We start from the raw sequence: 20459 nt of genomic DNA, 5'->3' as shown, positions 1-20459 counted from the left end.
TTTACATATGCAGGAGGCTTGGTGGTCCAGGGGTTAACGAAAAGAGCTTGATACCAGGAGGTTCCCGGTTAAAATCCCGGCTCAGCCACTGACTCACTCTATGTGACCCTGAGCAAGTCACTTAACCTCCATGTGCCCCGATGAGACGTAAAACCAAGATCCTATTGTAAGTGACTCGCAGCAGCAGTTGTTGATGATGCATAGTTCACCCCATAGTCTCCAAATTGCTTTGGATTGAAAGTGTCTGCTAAATGACTAATTAACAATAATAATAATAATCCAGTAGAAGATGACATCGTGAGCTCCAATTTAATTAAATCTGATATAATCTGGGTCACCCAGCCTTAGCACAACGTTTGTCTTACTGTTAGGTTCCAGTCATTCTAAACTATTTCAAAAACATATTGTTAGGTACAGTGCATTTACCTTTACCATGAAAATAAGTGGAGAAAATGGCACGCAGCTTTACAGTAGAAAAGGCAGGGAGTCTACAACAGAGCCAGCCCTGATGATGAGAGAGGCTGTATGTAATAGTTTAGCAACAGCACCAGTCCTGCTAGGATAGCCTGTGTGAACGGTGGGCAATTATCTCTGGGGTTGTGGTTGAGGTAAAAGAAGGTCTATCAGCTGTCTTGTCAGGCACTATCCCTTTAATTACCACAAATAAGTGGTACATGACGTGATCTAAACACTGCAAGTGTACGAGAAGACCAGCCAGCAAAACAGTTACAAGCTCCTGCTGATGGATTGTGAGAAGGGGGAGTCCCCTCCAGTCCTGCTAACTGGAGTCCAGCTATCTCCACTATCTGGAGCGATGCTACTTCATAAATGTCCAAGGTTTATTTTACTGGCTCCCCTCAAATCTTTTACAACCTTAGTCTTTGAGTCCCTGCTGACAACCACCACCAGATGCACAAACCCATTTAACATGTGACCAGATAAAACAAAGGCCTTTGGGAATCTTACATTTAACATTCAACTTGTTTTTTGTTCTTTGATTGTTTGTTTTTTTAACATGGTGGCTTCCCTCTCATGTTGTGAAGCTGTCAAGGCATGTCATAATTGAAGAAGCATGGGCTCAATATATCAGTCCTGGGTTCAGGGAATGAGTGGTGAGGACAGCCTTTCTCTTCTTGGGGACTTTAGGAACATTTGTCTTTTGAATGCTTCGTTTCCAAACAGCTTGTCTTATGATAGGCCCTTGACGAAGATTGTTTTTGCATTAATATGTCCTCAGCGTTGCCTCCTCCCATAGAACAGGTGTAGAGGGGTTATTGTTGGCTTCAGCGTCAGCACTGACTGAATCTGTTGCAGTCTGAGCTCTCTCTGCCTCCTTACACTCGAACATCTAACAAGACTCTGTGTCTTGAGGAGTCAAGTCTATCCCTGTCCTGATTAGTATCGTTTTTTAACCCAGTAACGGTCAAGTGTCTAACTCCTTGCTGTGTAACTTAGAAAAATATATATAGACAGTATATCTATTACCGACATTATACATTTTAGCAATTTATTTTACAGCTTTACAGATATTGTTATTCCTTTTTTTAAAAAAAACCTTCTGCATTGAATGGTTCCCCAAACCTCACTGCCTTGCTACAGCCCCCACCACCATTCACTTCAAGTCTGTCACAAAATATACCACACGATCTGGCAGAGAAGGGGAGTGTAGGTCAGTGGCCCCTCCGGGTCATGCTTTCAAAGATTTGCTATGGTGTGTAGAAAAAGCATTGCACAAGAAGGTAAGGTAAAAAATAGGCAGGAACAGTATGATCATGATAAAGAAAAAGTAGGGAAAAAGACTCAAATCTGTGGTACAAAGAGCACAATTGCCACAATACTGTTTACCATACCAGAGGCTTAGCATTTCTGTTAGATATAAAACCTCTAATCTCCAACCTATGAGGATATGCTTTTTATTTCCAGCTCAGCAAGTAGAAAATCCGGGTGTTATTTTCTGTCTGGGGCACCACATATATATTTTCCCTTCCCTAGTGCAGCCTAGTGACAGCAAAGCTAACACAAAGCTGACCCAGCGGGGCTTCAGGAATGGAGGGAAATGTTCTTAAACTGCGGGCTCCTGTTTGCGCACAGTGCATGTGAGAATGAGATAAAGCTGGAACTGAGATCTCTCTCACCCAGCCAGGCAGGGAAGATTAGGCAGGGACTCATGGAAAAGGCTCCCTAATCCATTTCTGCTGATGGTAATTGATACAGAGGAGATATCTGATGGCTTTGAGCTGGCTTGATATTTATCCTGCAAGTGAGGAAAGACACTTAACACTCCCAAATTACATCCATCTGCATTGTATGTGGGTCCCCAGCTCCATGAAATATTCCCCATCATATTGGAAAATAAATCAGTGGGCATTCTGCAGGCAGTCGTTGTACAGGCAGCATTCCTACAATAAATATTCTAACTGGGGACTCCACTGTGACATAAAGCTGAAGCCCATTCCTCCAATGCATCGATTCAGTAAGGGCAGTACACAGCACTGTAATATGAGTATTTACCTATATCCTGTGCGACTTCATTTACACCATGTTGGATTAAGACTGACTGTAGGAACAATGCCCCCAGTTCTCTGACAACCAGATGACCCAAGCAGGGTGTATCATTATTCTGTTGCACTACGAGTCCCTGAGCTCAAGGAGGTTCCAAAAGAGATTCCCCATTCTGAACAAAGCATGCAGAATGTGGAAGGCAAAGGTTATCCTAATCTTGAGAGTCAGTGCACATACAGACACAGAACACACAATGGAATCCCCTGCACAGGCAATCAATCCACAAGCTCAGAATGAGATACTAATGCTGCTGTATGGGGGGGGGGGGGGGGGGCTGTTCTGCCTCATGCATTTAAACCGTTGCAATGGTTGCATGTCTAATGGAACTGAAACACCATATTTTTTTTTTCAATCTGTCAGCCTTTTAAGCCACACTACAAAAAACAAAACCTGAAAAAATAAACACTTTCAGAAAGTCATAAACCAGTGACCCTTTTGTGTGTCAACAGTGCCACCTAGTGAAAATAGAGTATAGCGCAGGTCTGTTTCTCATCAATCAAAATACTACATTACTATTGTGCAGCACAATGCCAAACACACCATAACTACAATAAGGTTGGCAAGACAAAAATAGTAGGAACGAAAAAAAGAAATGACAGCTGCATGACATTTATAAACTGTGTGGGAATCCGCCAGTGATTAGTGGGTGTCATTGAAGTCGCTGCAAGTCTGAAAAGCAGGCAGAGCTGTTTAATTAATGTAAACGCTCTTCTTTGTTGTTGCTTAAAGCATCTTTATATCCTGTGGTATGTTCATTTAAATTGACTGCTCTACTACAGAAATCGCACTAGATGGCAACATAAGTTGCATCAGACAGTGTCGAATTGTCTTTATCTGGTTACTACACCGCTTCGTACTGTTCAATGTTGTTGTTTTTTTTGTCTGTATGGGGTGTGGTTTGTATTTTTAGCCAATTAGCTAAAGATAAACATTTTTGTAAAAGAAAAAAATGACCATTTCAATTTTTTATGTGACTTTTTCATAAATATTTTATTTTGAGGAAGGTGTCTGTTTTTTAATCGTATCCCGTTTTTAATCGCCTCCTTCCACGACCATGTAGATTGCTACAACAACCCCGCAATGCCAATAACTTAAATTAGCAAAAACTATATAAATCAGAATACAATATTGCTGAATTAGACGCACAACGGTTGTCAGTCCAACAGTAGTAACCAATGCTACTAATGGAATGACTATAAGGTTTCTACAGTTCAGCTTTTAAAAACCCACTTGCAGTCAGATGTTCTGTTTTTTGTACCTCAGAGGTGGCAACCCTAGTACCAGTATAAACTGAAAGATAATGACCACCTGGTATATATTTCTGTTTGAAATAGAGCAAGGAAAGGCCCCGGATCCAAAAGGCATCCAAAAAACAAAATGTTTTTCCACCAAAAAAACGTTACGATATTTACGTCATAGAAATTACAAAGAGGCAGCAAAGGTGAATACTTTATTTTGGGCATACATCTCATTGAAACTAAAATGTCAGCAGGAATAAAAATGTCTGTTATTTTTATTTCATTTATAAAGGAGATCAGCCCAGTTAGCTGTCATCAACTGACCTGCAGCTAATACATGCTTTAACAGGTCCGTCAATTCTAGCATCAATCCTTAATCTCGGCGAGTCACAACAAGCACTTACACAGTAACGTATTGAAATCTTGCCTTTACTTTGCCTTTCAAAGTCTTTATCAGTCTTGTTATATATAGCAGTAGCCCAGCGTCTCGTGTTGTGTTGGATCGGATATATCTTTAGCACGAGATAGCTGATCTTTGTATAAATGTTTTGAGGGTTACAAAAGGGAGAGCACATATTTTATATTAATTGGAATCAGATGTTGGCAACCTTTTGTGTTTTTTGGCAACGGCATAGCTGTGCAGAAATCTTAAGCAAGTTTCAGTGCATGATTACTTTGGTAACTCTGTGTGGAATGTTGAATATCTTACATCAGTAGTTTCATAACCAACCTCTTATTAATGTATAAATACTAGAAGTTAGTCAGCTGTGGGTCCTTCTAGTGCAATATGTAATGTTTTCTCCTAGAATGAAGCCCATATCCCCTATTTGGTTGCCTGTAAAAAGGTACAAAGCCCTTGCAACTCCATTTGCAGTACTGCATCCCCTCTACTTGTCGTGAATAAAGCACCAGGTTTCTTAGTTTTCTTCTGAATTATATTAGCATATCATTGCATTTATTGACACTTTGCACTTTTAACTGCACTTGTACCTTATCCTGAATATTCGATGTAAAAATAAAAAGAACTTAAATGCATTTTGCAGGGTTATCTTCTCCAATGTTACAGAGAGCAAGTCTATTTCTTCCCTTCAGAAATATTCAGCCACATTTGACTTGTACCAGATTTGAACCCAGGCATGAAAGGTATGGCATGCTGGGAAATTAGCCCTCTGCATCACCACACCATGGGTATATGCAGATGACCTCACTCTTCATGTGCTTTGTTTACTTTTCAAAGGAAGGGCTGCTTCCTGTGACCAATGTGGCTCATAGAGGTCAGGTCATTGTTTTATGGAAAAGGAGCCTCTCAGAAGCAAGGCTCCTTGGCAGTGCTGCAGCACATTGAAAAACACATTCTTACCATCTGTTACAAACTGGCATTAGAGAACCGGCTGGTATTTCCTGGATCCTATCAATAGGACCACAGGCCGCATGCAGCACTTTCCTCTCCCACACACTGCTGGAACAGAGGGCCTAATTCAGCCTCAGAGAGACAGGAAGTGATGTCACTTCCCCCAGGTCCTGACTGGAATGTGAATTATTTATTTTTTTCTCTTATTATTGACCTCTGCAGAAAAAAGACGGGCAATAAAAAAAAAAAGAAAATGAGGTAATCTAAAACACACTGCTGTCTGGCAGGAGAGAAACATGTAAAGGGGCACTTTCCTTTTGTCCAGTAAATCTAAAGTTTAAATCTTAACAGTTTACAACACAAATTAATTAGTTCGGAAAATACTGTTTCAGTGGTCTAGGTCCACCAAAGAAAAAAAAAAAAAGGACACTCTGCATGTCTGTAGGCATGTCACAAGGCTGGACGAAAGCTGTCTCCAATTACTGGTACCACGTCAAGCTGGATTAAAACAGTCTAGCAGCATGGTTCAAAGAAGTGTCTGTCCACCCAATCCTATGAACTAGCCTGATGTGGTCTCGGTCACAGTGAGTATAGAATGGTACAGACACCAATGGATATAGAACCCCAAGTTTTCCAGTCCAACTTAAAGCTGGTTCATTACTCTCTGTAAACATTGTCATGTCTGGTAACCATTAAGGTGATTGTGAAACAGTTCACACACACACACACACACACACACACACACACACACACACACACACACACACACACACACACAAACACACGCACACTCTGTTTCCATAATAAACCACCTAATTACAGCAGGACTGCATGAGCTGAGCCAGTTGTCTGCAAGGCTGGCTGGAGAATTTCCTCACAAGGAATGTTCTCTAACATCATGCTTAAAGCTGACCTTCCAAATCCTGAGCACGTCACTAAGGAGCTCAGTGAAATTAAATTTTTGTATTCTCTAGCAAGGTTTCTTGTAGGAATTAATGCATGGATTTAAAAAAAAAAAAAAAAAAAAACATCATTACTATTTTATATGTTTGTTTTATAACAACAACTTTTTTGTTTAACATTCTCTAAAACTTATGAGCTTATGAAGGACTCTTATGTCCTAAATACTTTTGTATTTATGTTGTATTTTGTGAACCTTTACTATGACTTTAAAGTTTTCGTTGTTTGTCTTTAATATTCTAGTGTGCATTGCATTTAAATGTTTTCCATGTACAAATAAGGTTTAAATGATACAAACAAATGAATTATTTAACCTAGAAAAAGTAGAAATGTGTTTAGTAATTCATAACTAGGTATGCTGCAGCTCTGTTTGTCCACACAATGTTCGGGTTGGCACACAACAAGGCTGATCTCATCTAAAATCCTGGCCAAGAAAGGAATGCACTGAATACACATGAGACCCTTACACAAACTCTATTCCCTGTTCTTGATTATGAAGCTGTCATTTGCAGGAATGCATCATTAAGCAGTCTGCACAGGCAATGAGTTTAACCAGCAATTGGATTGGCCTCTATGAATGACAGAAGGTTGCCTCCCCATATATAACTGGCTGTAAATAACAAAGTCAATGAATGTAGAGAGCTGGAAAACTGCCTTGAATAAATTACATGTAAAGCAATTTCCCTGGAGTTCCAGTAATGCACAACATACCACATAGTTAATAGGAATGTGCAAAACCAAACTGAACCTATATAAAGCAATTGAAAAAAATGTCAATGGAAAATATATTTAAAACTACTTTTGTCAGCTGTTTTAAAAAATATTGAATCCATGAAAGGGTTAATATTATGGTTATTTACATTTAATCAGCATGGGATTTTTTGCAGTTTCCCCACCTGCAGGAAAGATATTAACATCATCATTTTCTGCACACCTTTTCTTTTGATTCTTGTATTCACTTCTAGTACGTCAGTATTTGTAATGTAATTCTGCATTGTATTAACACAATTATTATGAGCACAATTTTATGAAACTCTTATGAAGATGTGAATGTAAACGTTGATCTGGAATTAATTCTGTTTTTACCTACAGTATATTCTCACTGCCTTTTCTCCTTAATAATTTTCAATGACTGATTATTGATGAAAAACAGATTCAACAAGTGTGACAAAAACATACATACAGTATCCCAGCCAGCTGTACAAATTAGAGCTGGTGGAACAACCACAACCCTTATTAAAGTGTTCCAACAGTAAAAGCAAGGCAAAGTGTAATAAAGCACTGTGAACGCATGGTAAAGCATACGTAGGCATTGTAAAGCACAGAGAGCTATGGTAAAGCTTATTTTAAAAGAAAACATGGCAAACCATGGTAAACTATGGTAAATGCAGAGAATAACCATGGGAAAAGCATAAGAAAACTGCAAAATGACAGGTAATCTGTTATAAGGAAATATGTACAATACATCAATTTCAGGAGAGTGCTTCTTAAGTAAAAATAGGCCACCACAATCGAATAGCTCCAGTAACAAAAGAATGTCCTTACCAAGTTTCATCACAATAAGCTGCTCTAGATATACAGTACTGTGCAAAAGTTTTAGGCAGGTGTAAAAAAATGCTGTAAAGTAAGAATGCTTTCAAAAATAGACATGTTAATAGTTTATATTTATCAATTAACAAAATGCAAAGTGAGTGAACAGAAGAAAAATCTACATCAAATCAATATTTGGTGTGACCACCCTTTGCCTTCAAAACAGCATCAATTCTTCTAGGTACATTTGCACACAGTTTTTGAAGGAACTCGGCAGGTAGGTTGGCCCAAATATCTTGGAGAACTAACCACAGTTCTTCTGTGGATTTAGGCAGCCTCGGTTGCTTCTCTCTCTTCATGTAATCCCAGACAGACTCGATGATGTTGAGATCAGGGCTCTGTGGGGGCCATACCATCACTTCCAGGACTCCTTGTTCTTCTTCACGCTGAAGATAGTTCTTAATGACTTTCGCTGTATGTTTGGGGTCGTTGTCATGCTGCAGAATAAATTTGGGGCCAATCAGATGCCTCCCTGATGGTATTGCATGATGGATAAGTATCTGCCTGTACTTCTCAGAATTGAGGAGACCATTAATTCTGACCAAATCCCCAACTCCATTTGCAGAAATGCAGCCCCAAACTTGCAAGGAACCTCCACCATGCTTCACTGTTGCCTGCAGACACTCATTCGTGTACCGCTCTCCAGCCCTTCGGCGAACAAACTGCCTTCTGCTACAGCCAAATATTTCAAATTTTGACTCATCAGTCCAGAGCACCTGCTGCCATTTTTCTGCACCCCAGTTCCTGTGTTTTCGTGCATAGTTGAGTCGCTTGGCCTTGTTTCCACGTCGGAGGTATGGCTTTTTGGCCGCAAGTCTTCCATGAAGGCCACTTCTGACCAGACTTCTCCGGACAGTAGATGGGTGTACCAGGGTCCCACTGTTTTCTGCCAATTCTGAGCGGATGGCACTGCTGGACATCTTCCGATTGCAAAGGGAAGTAAGCATGATGTGTCTTTCATCTGCTGCAGTAAGTTTCCTTGGCCGACCACTGAGTCTACGGTCCTCAACGTTGCCCGTTTCTTTGTGCTTCTTCAAAAGAGCTTGGGCAGCACATCTGGAAACCCCTGTCTGCTTTGAAATTTCTGCCTGGGAGAGACCTTGCTGATGCAGTATAAATATCTTGTGTCTTGTTGCTGTGCTCAGTCTTGCCATGGTGTATGACTTTTGACAGTAAACTGTCTTCAGCAACCTCACCTTGTTAGCTGAGTTTGGCTGTTCCTCACCCAGTTTTATTCCTCCTACACAGCTGTTTCTGTTTCAGTTAATGATTGTGTTTCAACCTACATATTGAATTGATGATCATTAGCACCTGTTTGGTATAATTGTTTAATCATACACCTGACTATATGCCTACAAAATCCCTGACTTTGTGCAAGTGTACCTAGAAGAATTGATGCTGTTTTGAAGGCAAAGGGTGGTCACACCAAATATGGATTTGATTTAGATTTTTCTTCTGTTCACTCACTTTGCATTTAGTTAATTGATAAATATAATCTATTAACATGTCTATTTTTGAAAGCATTCTTACTTTACAGCATTTTTTCACACCTGTCTAAAACTTTTGCACAGTACTGTACATATGTATGTAAAAATATAAATAAAGCATATGTATAGACCAATGGCTGCCTCCATGCATCCCCAGATTCCATTAAATAAAGTACAGGATATCTTGATTTAATTATGATTTTTTTAATTATTAGAATTCTACTTAAGGTAACACAGAAAACAGTCTTGGGTTCAATATGACAACAGCTCAATATCAATACAAAAGAGGTTTGAAAACAGGTCAGCTGCATTGTAATTGTATCAATGTCATTAAAGCTCTATTAAAAGGAATCTGTGAATTAATTATTCAAAGTGTTTACTAGGACAATAGAACTGGAATATTTATCAAATTAATTGATTCTCAGGAGTTTTGGGAAATAGTTTCTTACAGTGAGCCTTTCACTTTGCTGAACATTTTCCTTCACAACAAACGACTGAGTATGCATGTTGTTTTCTCACTAAGACTCTTTCAAACAAAGAATAAGCTTTATCAAGAACTCCAGCTCACAAGTATACCATTCTATTATATCAATTCAATTCCAAGATTGGAATTTCTGAGCTCTAGAAATACAAAACAAAACATGTGCTGTTTTGTGCTCCAGGGATACCAAGATAATTAGTAAGAAAGTGTTCTGAGCAGGGTAATGGAATTGGCCATAAATGCCTCATAACCACAAACCAGCACAGGTTGTAATTTTTTTGGTAGACCAAAATATAAATACACACACAAAAATCTAAAGACAGTGACAAAAAGATGCAAAGCCACCCTATCACCAAGCTCCAGGTCAGCTCATATTGTCAGTGTTTAGCTAAATCTATGGCAGAGCTGTGATAGTCAGATTACTGTACTTGCTGGACTAATGAAGCTGCTCTTTAAGTTATACCCATAGCGTTCTTCGTAAGAAACCACAGGCTAGCAGGTTTCATAATGAGATAATCTTCCCATTTCAAATCCTGGGTCATATCTTGACACATATGTGGTGATTCACGCAGAGCTAAATGAATAATAAACGCAAAGTCATTGGTGGGTCTACAGACATCTTTTGTGGTGCCACAATCTTCCATGACTAGCTGGGCAGGTGTGTTGGTGTGCAGAACCTAGAGATCATTCTTCTGGGATTAGGTTACTGCAGTCTGGAGAAATACAGATTTACATTGCAAAAGGTTGGTGCTAGTTGTACTAATATAACTCTGTTGGCACACAGTGATATCAGCTTTGCACAAAACTGAGATCCTTCGTGGAAAAACTTAATTAACAATAATCGGGTCTATGGTGAGAGGCAAGTTATTGAAGCTGCAGGACAAGAGTTTAAGCAGCTGTATCCAGAGGGGTCATTTCTCTGTTGAATCATCAGTTTCGTCACTTTAAAATCCTCAGGGTGAACTACATTTATAATTCTGAGCCATTTATAAAGGGAGTGAGAGGGAGAGGGAGAGCTTTTGATTTATCAGGAACCTGTTGGTGTGCAGCTGGAATAAATACAATAAGCATGCTCCATAGGATCAGCATACTTTAATTCCAATGGCAAACTGATCGCTGGCTTGTATTGGTCTTCAGTCAGAAGTAGTAGTCTTGTTTTGTGAAAGGTTTGCCAGGTTGTTTAGTATGGATCCAATGCAGGAGTGTGGCTGAGAGTCTTGTCCATTGTCTTTCTGCCCTTTACATTTGTGTGGCCATGATAAGCTCAAAGTTCAGAAAAAAACAGGTTTGCTAATGTAATACTGAACACATTTTCTGGGAGTGAAATGGTTAGCCAGGATGGCTCCCTTGGGACCTCCTTACTGTAAATGCACAAGCTCAGTAGCTTTAATGGGATCAGCAGATGGGCATGGTGAATTGGCCGGATTCTCTTCCACCCAGCCGCTCAGACCACTCATTGCTTTTCTTAAGGTGGACTCTTTGAAATGGTTTCATGTAGAGAAAAGCCCTCAGCCTCGCCATACATATTAGGCTACAATCAACATGATCTTATTTCACACAAAAAACAAACTGTAAAATACAAATCTGCCAGCTAGTTGAAACTGAAGTTTAAATACAACTTGTGAGACTTCATGGTGTGATGTACATGTTCACACTCCTTATCAGTAATTTAGGAAAACAGTCATACTAGTGCTGCATGCCTTCACATTCTGTGTGTCCAGATTGACATGTACTGACAGCAAAGGGCACTGCCTTGGCTTGCAGTGCTGGAATGAACTAGTAAGAGTAAAAGATTCAAATCTAGTTTTTCATCATGTTTTTATAAGCTTTTATTTGTCATTTAATTCTTAAATGTCTCTTTTTTAGATGCCTAAAAAATAGGAATTGTATCTTTGCAGCAGTGTTTGCTAGGCTTTTGTTGATACATCCCTTGCCATACACTGAATCTTCTTCTGTGGTAATAATACTATGTGTATATATTGATAAAACGCCTAGAAGCCTAGAGTGTATTAGTTTGACTAACCACTGGCTAACAAATTTACCACATTATTTTCAATAAAATTCTACAATATCTCCTGCTAATTATTCAGGACTATATTATTTAAACATTTTTTAAATATTTATTTCAATGCTTTGTATACATTTCAAGACATTTGCAGATGTTTCTTTTTTACAGACTTTACAAACTAAAGTTAAAATTATTTTCAGACAAAAATGTATTCAGCATGCTTTATTTTCTTCTGCAGAAAATAAAAAAAAAGATCATTCAGACATTTCAATTAGCAAACCTGTATGCATCTGGAACTTGAACAAAGCTTCCGCCTTAAGAAAAGCACCACCATATTTTTGTTTCTCTTTCGCAAAATGCCAACAGTGCAAAGACAGGAAAACAAGCGCTTTTTTTGCGAGAACCAGTTTCCTTTGGAATGCTAAACCTTTAAGTCGCAACCAAAGTCTGTTCCACCCCGCACTTCCTGCAGGAACCGTAAATTCCGGAGAGGAGATAGGTGGCGGCACAGAGACCGGAGAACACTGAGGCTGACAGGTATGCCTTGTACAGGCAGTGGTGTCTGTAATGCTCCAAATTGCAGAAACTGTTCTTCTGTGTCTTGTAGATCATAATGCCCAGGGCTGCAAAGTAAAGCACAGTGGCCAAAAGGTCATGCACTGTGTTGCTTAGCAACCATCTGTCTCCACCCAAAAGGGGGACCATGTCTTGCTTATCCAGGAGGGTGAGGACGTAAAGGGCCAGGGTCAGGAGCCAGAAGAAGACAGACACAAAGAGAACAAAGTGAACAGAGCCCTCATACTTGTTGGCAGCGATGGTTGCCCAGAGCACGGCTCCGAGCAGGATCTGCAGTAGCCTCAGGATCCCAATGAAGCTCTTCAGGAACACCCTGTTCACACACAGGCTGCTCCGCTGTCTCTGCTGCTCGGGGGGCATCTCCCTGCTGGTTGCCTTTCAGTTTCCAGAAGAAAAAAAAACCCTGTGAGTCTGGAGAGGCCTGATTTTGAATGTAAGGGTTTTGAAATCTTGATTTTGTGTTTTACGTTTCCTCTGTGGCCAGTAAGCTCACATCTCCTCCTCCCTTGTCTCTGTTCTCAAGAAGCAGTGGGTGGGTGGGTGTCTGTGTGTGTGTGGGGAGGAAGAGAGGGAGGGAGGTTGTCTTGAAATTTGAATCCTTCTCCTCCTCCCATAAGTTTTACTGGTATCTGTGGAAAAGGAATTCAGCTGCTCCACAGTGCTTTTTTTTTTTTTTTTGCTAAATATCTTCACAAATTCCTCTGTCTGTCTCGTGTTTCTCTTCAATGCTGTCTCCACAAAAACTTAACCACAGACAAAACAGCTCTTGCTAGTGCTAAAATAGAGAGCACCGTTTCAATCTCAGTCCCTTATATTCTGTTTCTCCTGTGCTTTATTCATTACAGATCCAAGTTACTTAGTTCAAACTGTAGGACTGCCAACAACACACAGCAAGATTATTACAAACACACATGTAGAGAAAAAAAATATATATGAAATGAGCAAAATAAATAATGGGACACATGAATTCATATTTAACTAATTGTCGTGATTCTTGCCATATTATTTAGAAATGAAACATAACAAAAATAGCAATTTCTGCGTCTTGGAAAGAGAATTGAACACAAATCTTAAAGTTTGATGACTAAAAGGAGATGGTGCATATTATTCAGTGCAACAAAGAGAGTTTCTATGATTCAGAATGGGTTCCACCCCTGAGACTTTAGAGAGATATGGGCTTTCAGTACAACAGTGATGGATCTGCACTGAAATCGTTACACATCACGCCCATATGAACAGGATTTCCTGTGGGAGGAAGATGATAGCAAAATAACGTTCTGTTGCCTCAAGCTGGTTGAGGGTAGCCTATATCTGGTAAGTAACATAACTACCAGAGTTTTGACTCATGATATTAATCCTTTTGTGATGCTCAGCTAATCTATGTCCTGGAATAATAAAACGTGTTCCATGTAAAATACATCTTCTGCAATTACACAACGTTAAACATTTTCAAACATTTCCATTCGGCTGACTAAAAAACATGAATGAACAAATGTGAATTAAGCTATACAGCAGCAATAGGACAATAGTTCTTATTTGGGCTGTAGCATCTTGTGTTAACTCAGCTTGATTCCTACATAGATGAGCTGGAGCTCTTACCTTCAGTAATATGTGATTAGTGCCTGATTCCATTTCATCTGTTTTTGTGATGATCCAGGACTAATACAGAAAGGGGGTTCCCATACATATGGATTTGGGAATTGCGTGATCCTGTGATGTCAATGCTGAGGATTCTTCTGCTATCATTATTATTGAAGCAGCAGGGTTTTTTTTTAGCCCCGGTAGAAACACAGTACCAGAGACATAGCTGGAATAATCAGGTACATTGAGTTTGGTCAGACTGCAAGAACCTCTGACAAGCAGTAGATGTGCTACAGTGGCCCGAATCATAGAAACTTGTTTCCACTTGAAGACCATGACAGGATCTCTGATGTGCTACCCTGTAACAGTTTGAATGTAGTATAGAGTAAGGCTGTAGTAAAATGACATCAATTAACAAGCTCCAAAAGTTGAGGGCCAGTCTATCAGTGATAATTCAATTAGTTTGGGTCTTCAAGCCTCCATATTACTGAATTAAATTTAATTAACTGTCTCTAAACAGCATATTTTTCATGTTAGCCTTGCATGATTCTGATATTTCAGTTTAAACAGAAAATGAAACTTACGGAATGACAGGTAAATTACCGCTTCATCAGGACAAGCAGAAAGAAGGTCACTCACTGCTGTTGGAAATTGATTCTGGCATACTGGCCACTAACTCAGCTCAGGACAACATGAATTCCAACTGCAAATGTAAACAACTCATTACAGCATCACATTTAATCCCAGACTGAATCTCCGGGTTTAGGTGTCTAGAGTCTTTCCTGAGTCAATGAGCTTGGCTTGCCAACCCTCTAGATTTGTCTGGACAGTCCTGTAATTGATACTGGTCTTGTGGGCCTCCTGATTCCTGATATTATTGTTATCCCCACAATCGGTCAAGTCTGATTTGATTATTTTTCATTGGCTTTGTCTTTCATTATTATTATTAGTTTATTTGGCTGATGCCTTTATCCATATCTGTTAACCAGACTTATGTTGGTAAGTTGTCCTCTGCTATCCATTTTGCATTGCAACCCAGAGCATAACCCAATGCGCTTCCAATAACCTGGGGTGTCCTTTGTTAATACAGAGTCGAAAGTAAAGCAAATGTCTGAGCTGCTGTAGGGCTCTTATATGGTTTTGTGTTACTGGGACACACAGTTCCTTTCTAGTGACGTCTCATGACCACATTTTCAATGTTTTCAGAACAACTACAAGCATAGTGTCCTGAGGCGGACTGAGCGATACAGGAAATCATGCGCTGTAAAGGTGCTCATGAAACGCAGGATTTTCAACAACAAAGACAGACACATCAATGTGGCTTGCGTTTAATCCTGGTTAAGCCTCCAACTGAGAATGCCAGGGGTAAGAAATGGAAACATGGGCTCCGCCAAGCTGCTTTTGTAGTCATTGCTCTACAGGGAGTGAAATAACATTCCATAAATGCTATTCCAAAAATGGTCTTGTGGAGTTGCAGAGACAGACTTGGTCATTTGGGGTTAAAGTTTGCCCTTCAGTTAACTTTGTTTTTATTTCTTTAAGATTTGTATTACATTTGTTTCTACATAGTTAATAAACTAGTTAAATATCTGTGTGATAAACACTGGGTATAACGGCTATATCTGGTGCATCACTTTTCTACTGTGTGTATTTTCTGATGCATAGCCCAAGACCTCAAAATAAACCACACTCCTTACATCATGAAATAAACAAATACATAAATGAACGCACGTCATGTTTTCTCCATGCTCCGATTCACACTGTGTTAGCTAACTAAACAGTGCAATATTCTTCTGTATTGGTTTTAGTTTGTGCCGACGAAAAGGCAAAGCGAGAACGCAATGCTTTATCCACAATCTCTTCGCATTGAGCTCACAGCCAGGGGCACTGACGTCAATCTGGGATTACAGTGTTCAGCCACGTGGACAAGCAGCGATTAACGCCCATAGTACGTGCAGAACAAGACACCGCCCTGCATTAGGAAGGAGAATGGACAGCCTCTGATTCTGATTGGCTAGATGGATTCTCTGATTGGACTGCAAAACATCCAACCTTCGGCAGTGTGATTATGATTAAAGAGTTGCACCAAATACCACTGAGAAAGGGAGCTAGACAAAAGAATGGGCAGGTCTACAAAGTAAAGTGAGGTAGATCTAATTCGTTGTGCACAGGCTGTTGTTTTATGCGAAGGGTCTGCTGAACAAGAGAATAATACGACTGGCTATACACCTTGGAGACGAAGATAAACTGGAACCTGAGTTCGTGACGAACAGAATTTCATGGTCGTATTTAATGTTGTAGTAAACGGTGATGCTAAGTATTTTTTCTTTGAAATAGGGTAAGAAAAATAATTGCATTTGTTGTGTATTTTATATACAGTATACTGCAATCCGTTTGTATGTGCTGTGTTTGTACAATGTAAGAACAGTAACAGAGTCTAAAAACGGAATTAGTCTAAATACGTAATTTGTTGTTTTCGATTGCATTGTACTACTACAATACTGTGTACCTGCATGTGTACCGATCGTTTATCCACAGTAAGGTCATTCATCTTTTAAAAAAGCGCTCTCTCTCTCTCTCTCTCTCTCTCTCTCTCTCTGTTAATAAAAACAGTTATTAAAATTAATTGGATACAGGAGTAGGTTGATTGATTGTGCCAACTAAATTGTCCATTATATCCCTGGCACTGCGGCTAGAACTGGCACTCACGTTACACTGATACAAGACAATTGATACAAAGTACAATTGTCATGCAAAGCCCCAGTTTATAGTTCCATATTGTCATTTTTTGTTTTGGAAGTGCCCTCATGGCTTGCACCTAATTTGTGACGCGCTGGCACGAGTCTGTTTCAATCGTTCACAGGGCGATTGAACTACATAGCTCTCCAAAATTGTAACATTTTAATCCAAAATTTATATGACTTCATGACCAACCTTTGCTGGTTTTGAACTGGTAACTTAAACTCAAAAGTAAATATGGGTCAAAATGAGCTCCAGACTGCACATCTTAATTCAGATAATCTGTTCAGCAGTGGGCTTGAAAGATTTATTTAGAAGATCAGTCTTTTTTAGGATGACTTAAATAAACAGGACACCGATAACAAACAGAATGTCACCTATTTACATATAACATGTTATGTGCTTCAACAACAGTGCAAAACCCGTGCAGCTGGGATTGCAGAGAACTGACAGTGTCATCCTTAGTCATTTATAATGCAGGTGGAAACAATTTCAGGGATATTTATATAGACACAGGCAGACACTATTTAAGGTAGTTCCATTGAAGTATTTACATTGTAAAGATGGTGGAGAGTCATGTCTTTCATTTAGCTTACTGTGTTGATGTTGTGTTTGAGAAAACCTGGCTAGTTTCAATCCTGTGTACTAGCAACCAAAAAAAAAAAAAAAAACACTGACCGATGCTTTCTGTTATAGAATCACACAAAGTACTGAATTAATAACTTTGCTAATTTTTAGTAATACTAAATGACTGAGTATTTAAAATTATGGATTTGTGAAAATGAAGAATTTTGGCTGAACACAACTCTTCTGTAGTTTACCTTCAACTGGAATACTTACTTTGTGCCACCTGGTGGTCAGTTATTCTAAAAACACTACTTTAACAGGAAGGTTACTGTAAATCTGTAATGCTGTTTAGAATGTTGTGGTTCACCGTCTCTAAGAGTAATACCATCTCCTCCAGTTTCTGTGCAGGAGTCCCTGGAAAGGGTGTGAATGCTTGGCTGCAGGTTGTACACTCCATGATGGAAGCTCCTGCTCCTGCTCCTGCCCAGCCCACAGTAGCTGGCTCTTCTGATTTCTGGAGGCGGTCGGAGGGGTGTCGGAGGCGGAAAGCTGCCTCCCCAAACATCTTCCAGGGGGTAAACCTGCGACAGCTGCAGCGCCTCTTCCAGAGGTCAGGGGACCAGCGAGCAGAGCAGAGAGCGGAGCTGGTGTGGGAGCACGGTGATGAGAGCCAGCTGACTCAGACGCTGATCGGACTGAGGCGAGGGAGGAGTCGCAGGCACAGGACTGGCCGGGGTGCCCTGGGACCGGTCTGGCTCAAAGCTTTCGGGAAGATGAGGTACAGTGTGTTGAATCCAAGATGGAGCTGTATTGACGGAGGAAACTACAATAGTGGGAACGGCTGTGTGGCCTTTTTATCATGAGTTTACTGACTGCTCTATAGTTGTAAAACAATCCAATCTAAATAAATGAAAGAGAGAGAGACACCCTCGCCCCTGTTTTATTGTTGAAGTACAATGGCACAGTATAACATATTTATAGTGAATCTTTCTTCTCTTTCTCAAAACCTGGTGTACTTTGAACTTGCACTTGCATAAAATATGACAAGCTGCTGAATTCATGATGAATGCCCTGCCTCTGGATGTATGGAATATTTTTCTTTTGTTTCAAACGGAAGACATTTTCCACCAGGTGCAGCACATAAAACAATAGCCGAAAGTGGAAAGCAGTCATAGGACATGACAATGATACTCAACTTTACCTTAATAAACTCACTTCTCCCCCACATCCTTTAACCAGCTGTCAGGCCTGACTCTTCGTCACTCGGCAGCAGTCCAATTCAGATCCGTGTCACATTATTGCATTATCTCTTTGCTTATTATTTTTTATTTAAAAAACCTTTCCATATTTGGCTGCTGGGTCCTAATTCTACGTTGAGATCTTTTGACTTCTTTATTGACTGGCCTTGACTACAGCACTTTTACTACAGCTCATTGTCACAGAAGACACAATCTCTCCCAATGTCTTGATTTTAATTAAAATCAGTGCATCTCTGAGTATCAGTGGACCTGTGTTGGTAGTACATTGATTAAAACAATATTTGCTTTTTATTTCCAGAATCAATGAGGGTGATGCAGAAGTGAATGAGGATGATGATGATGGTAATGATTATGATTCAGGAGCTGATTCCAGAAGTACTGACACTACTATAGACGCCCAGTGTGATGCACTGACTGACAGAGAGGCTGACAGCGAGCAGGACTCAAGCCAGCAAACAAGCTCACCTCAGAGCAGGAGGAGCACTGGGAAGCAGGAAACAGAGCGGGACCCTGAGCGATACCTCCATCGCATCCTGTATTAACGACAATGGCAGGAGCACACAAGCACACTACAGATCCACACCTGCCCAGAGAATCAGGTTTCCAACCTGAGAGACAGTGCTGGACAGCAGAGACCTAACAGAGTGCCCTGACTGATTAATACTATTATGACTTGGTCAGCACTGACCATTACAGTGAATCTAACAGCAATATTTTCTTTTTTTGAACAAAGGAAAGCCTTTGCTTTTATTATAACACTATTTATTTATTATCCCTCTTTCATCACAACATTCCAGGTTTCTAAAACTTAAATTTAGCTGCCAAGTTTGTCAAATATCTGTCACTCTTTTAGCAAGATACTCGTGCCCAAACTACTACTTACAGGGTGAATTTTCATGCAAGAGAGGAAACGTACTACAATACCAGAGATATGAATATAAGTGTCCCTGAATCGAGCTGCTATGTAAAACACTATTTCTAACCCACTGCCTCAGGTCACAGGACTGATCAAACTAACATGTGAAAGAGGAGGGGAGCATTTAATTTCCAAAGATGGGCTAACACTGCTTTTAAAACAGAGTACCGATGAGGGACACAGACATAGAGAACATTTTTATATTCCTTGTAGGAGATTGGTGTGCTGACCAACCCTTACTCAGTGCTTTTAACTGCATATACAGTCGTCCATCGCGTATCCGCCTGTCACATATCCGCCATGATCAATCTCTTCAGCAACGTTAGTTTATTATTGAACAGAGAATATTAGGTAAGATATTGTAGTCTACTAAAGTTTTCATACACTGTGTTGTATGTGATCCGTTTGCTCCCATTGTTGGTAGTGTCATGTAAGCTGGTCAGTGTGTTGATATGTAAATAAATCCTGTTCGTCTACGGGGTGTATCAACCTCCGTCTCGATCTCCTGCCTGTCACTCAGCAGCAAATGCACGCACCCACACGGCAGACGGCTACTGTGTCCCAAGCATTAATACCCTGTATCTTTCTAAGCAAGGGATTTAGGGGAGCTCCCTAATAAAAGCTGAATCTCAAAACAAACAATAATTGTGTGAATATAGTAATTGTTACAGCTGTGTATAATTGTTTTAAAACAGTAAACAACTAAATTCAATGTAGTCATATTTTTCAGACCACAAATACTGGTTAAGAACATGTGTTGTAAAATGCATTGGTGAGAAAACATTATTTTTAAAGCCTTTCCTTAGCCCTACCTTAAAAGAGAATAGAATACCCCAAATGAATCCCAGTCCCATTCTCAGAGTCCTCCATTCGTTCTCATTTCCTACTTACTGGTTCAGCTTTACACAAACTGTTCAGCAGCTTTAAATATAAGTGGCTCTGTCCCAGACACTTTACCAACCATGAAGAATAGTTGTGATACATACAATCGAAAGGAATACTGAAAGGCCCCAGTTCCTCATAAGAATGTGTACCTCTACTTCAGTCTAACTAAATTGCTGACCTGGACTTTCACAGGGAGTTGTTGTATTTCAGACTGGAGGAGCAGTGCAGTGAAAGGCCTGTGTCACACTGTTCTGCATTT

The 20459-nt window shown here is 39.9% G+C and overlaps 2 protein-coding genes across 2 annotated transcripts; one reads left to right on the top strand and one right to left on the bottom strand.

Moving 5' to 3' along the window:
- Positions 1-9376: 9376 nt before the first annotated feature.
- LOC117418048 (MARVEL domain-containing protein 1-like) lies at positions 9377-12799 on the bottom strand. Its single transcript, XM_034030595.2, has one exon. The coding sequence runs from the start codon at positions 12611-12613 to the stop codon at positions 12107-12109; it is 507 nt and encodes a 168-aa protein (XP_033886486.1). The 5' UTR covers positions 12614-12799; the 3' UTR covers positions 9377-12106.
- A 3029-nt stretch (positions 12800-15828) lies between these two features.
- On the top strand, positions 15829-19960 carry LOC117418076 (arginine vasopressin-induced protein 1-like). The gene is made up of 3 exons (XM_034030647.3): positions 15829-16172; positions 17538-17918; positions 18698-19960. The coding sequence occupies exons 1-3, from the start codon at positions 16114-16116 to the stop codon at positions 18939-18941; spliced, it is 684 nt and encodes a 227-aa protein (XP_033886538.3). The 5' UTR covers positions 15829-16113; the 3' UTR covers positions 18942-19960.
- The last annotated feature ends 499 nt before the right edge of the window (positions 19961-20459 follow it).

This window comes from Acipenser ruthenus, chromosome 13 (assembly GCF_902713425.1).
Source record: "Acipenser ruthenus chromosome 13, fAciRut3.2 maternal haplotype, whole genome shotgun sequence".
Classification (NCBI taxonomy): domain Eukaryota; kingdom Metazoa; phylum Chordata; class Actinopteri; order Acipenseriformes; family Acipenseridae; genus Acipenser; species Acipenser ruthenus.
The sequence above is the reverse complement of the archived record's forward strand: the minus strand, read 5'-3'. Positions and strand labels throughout refer to the sequence as shown.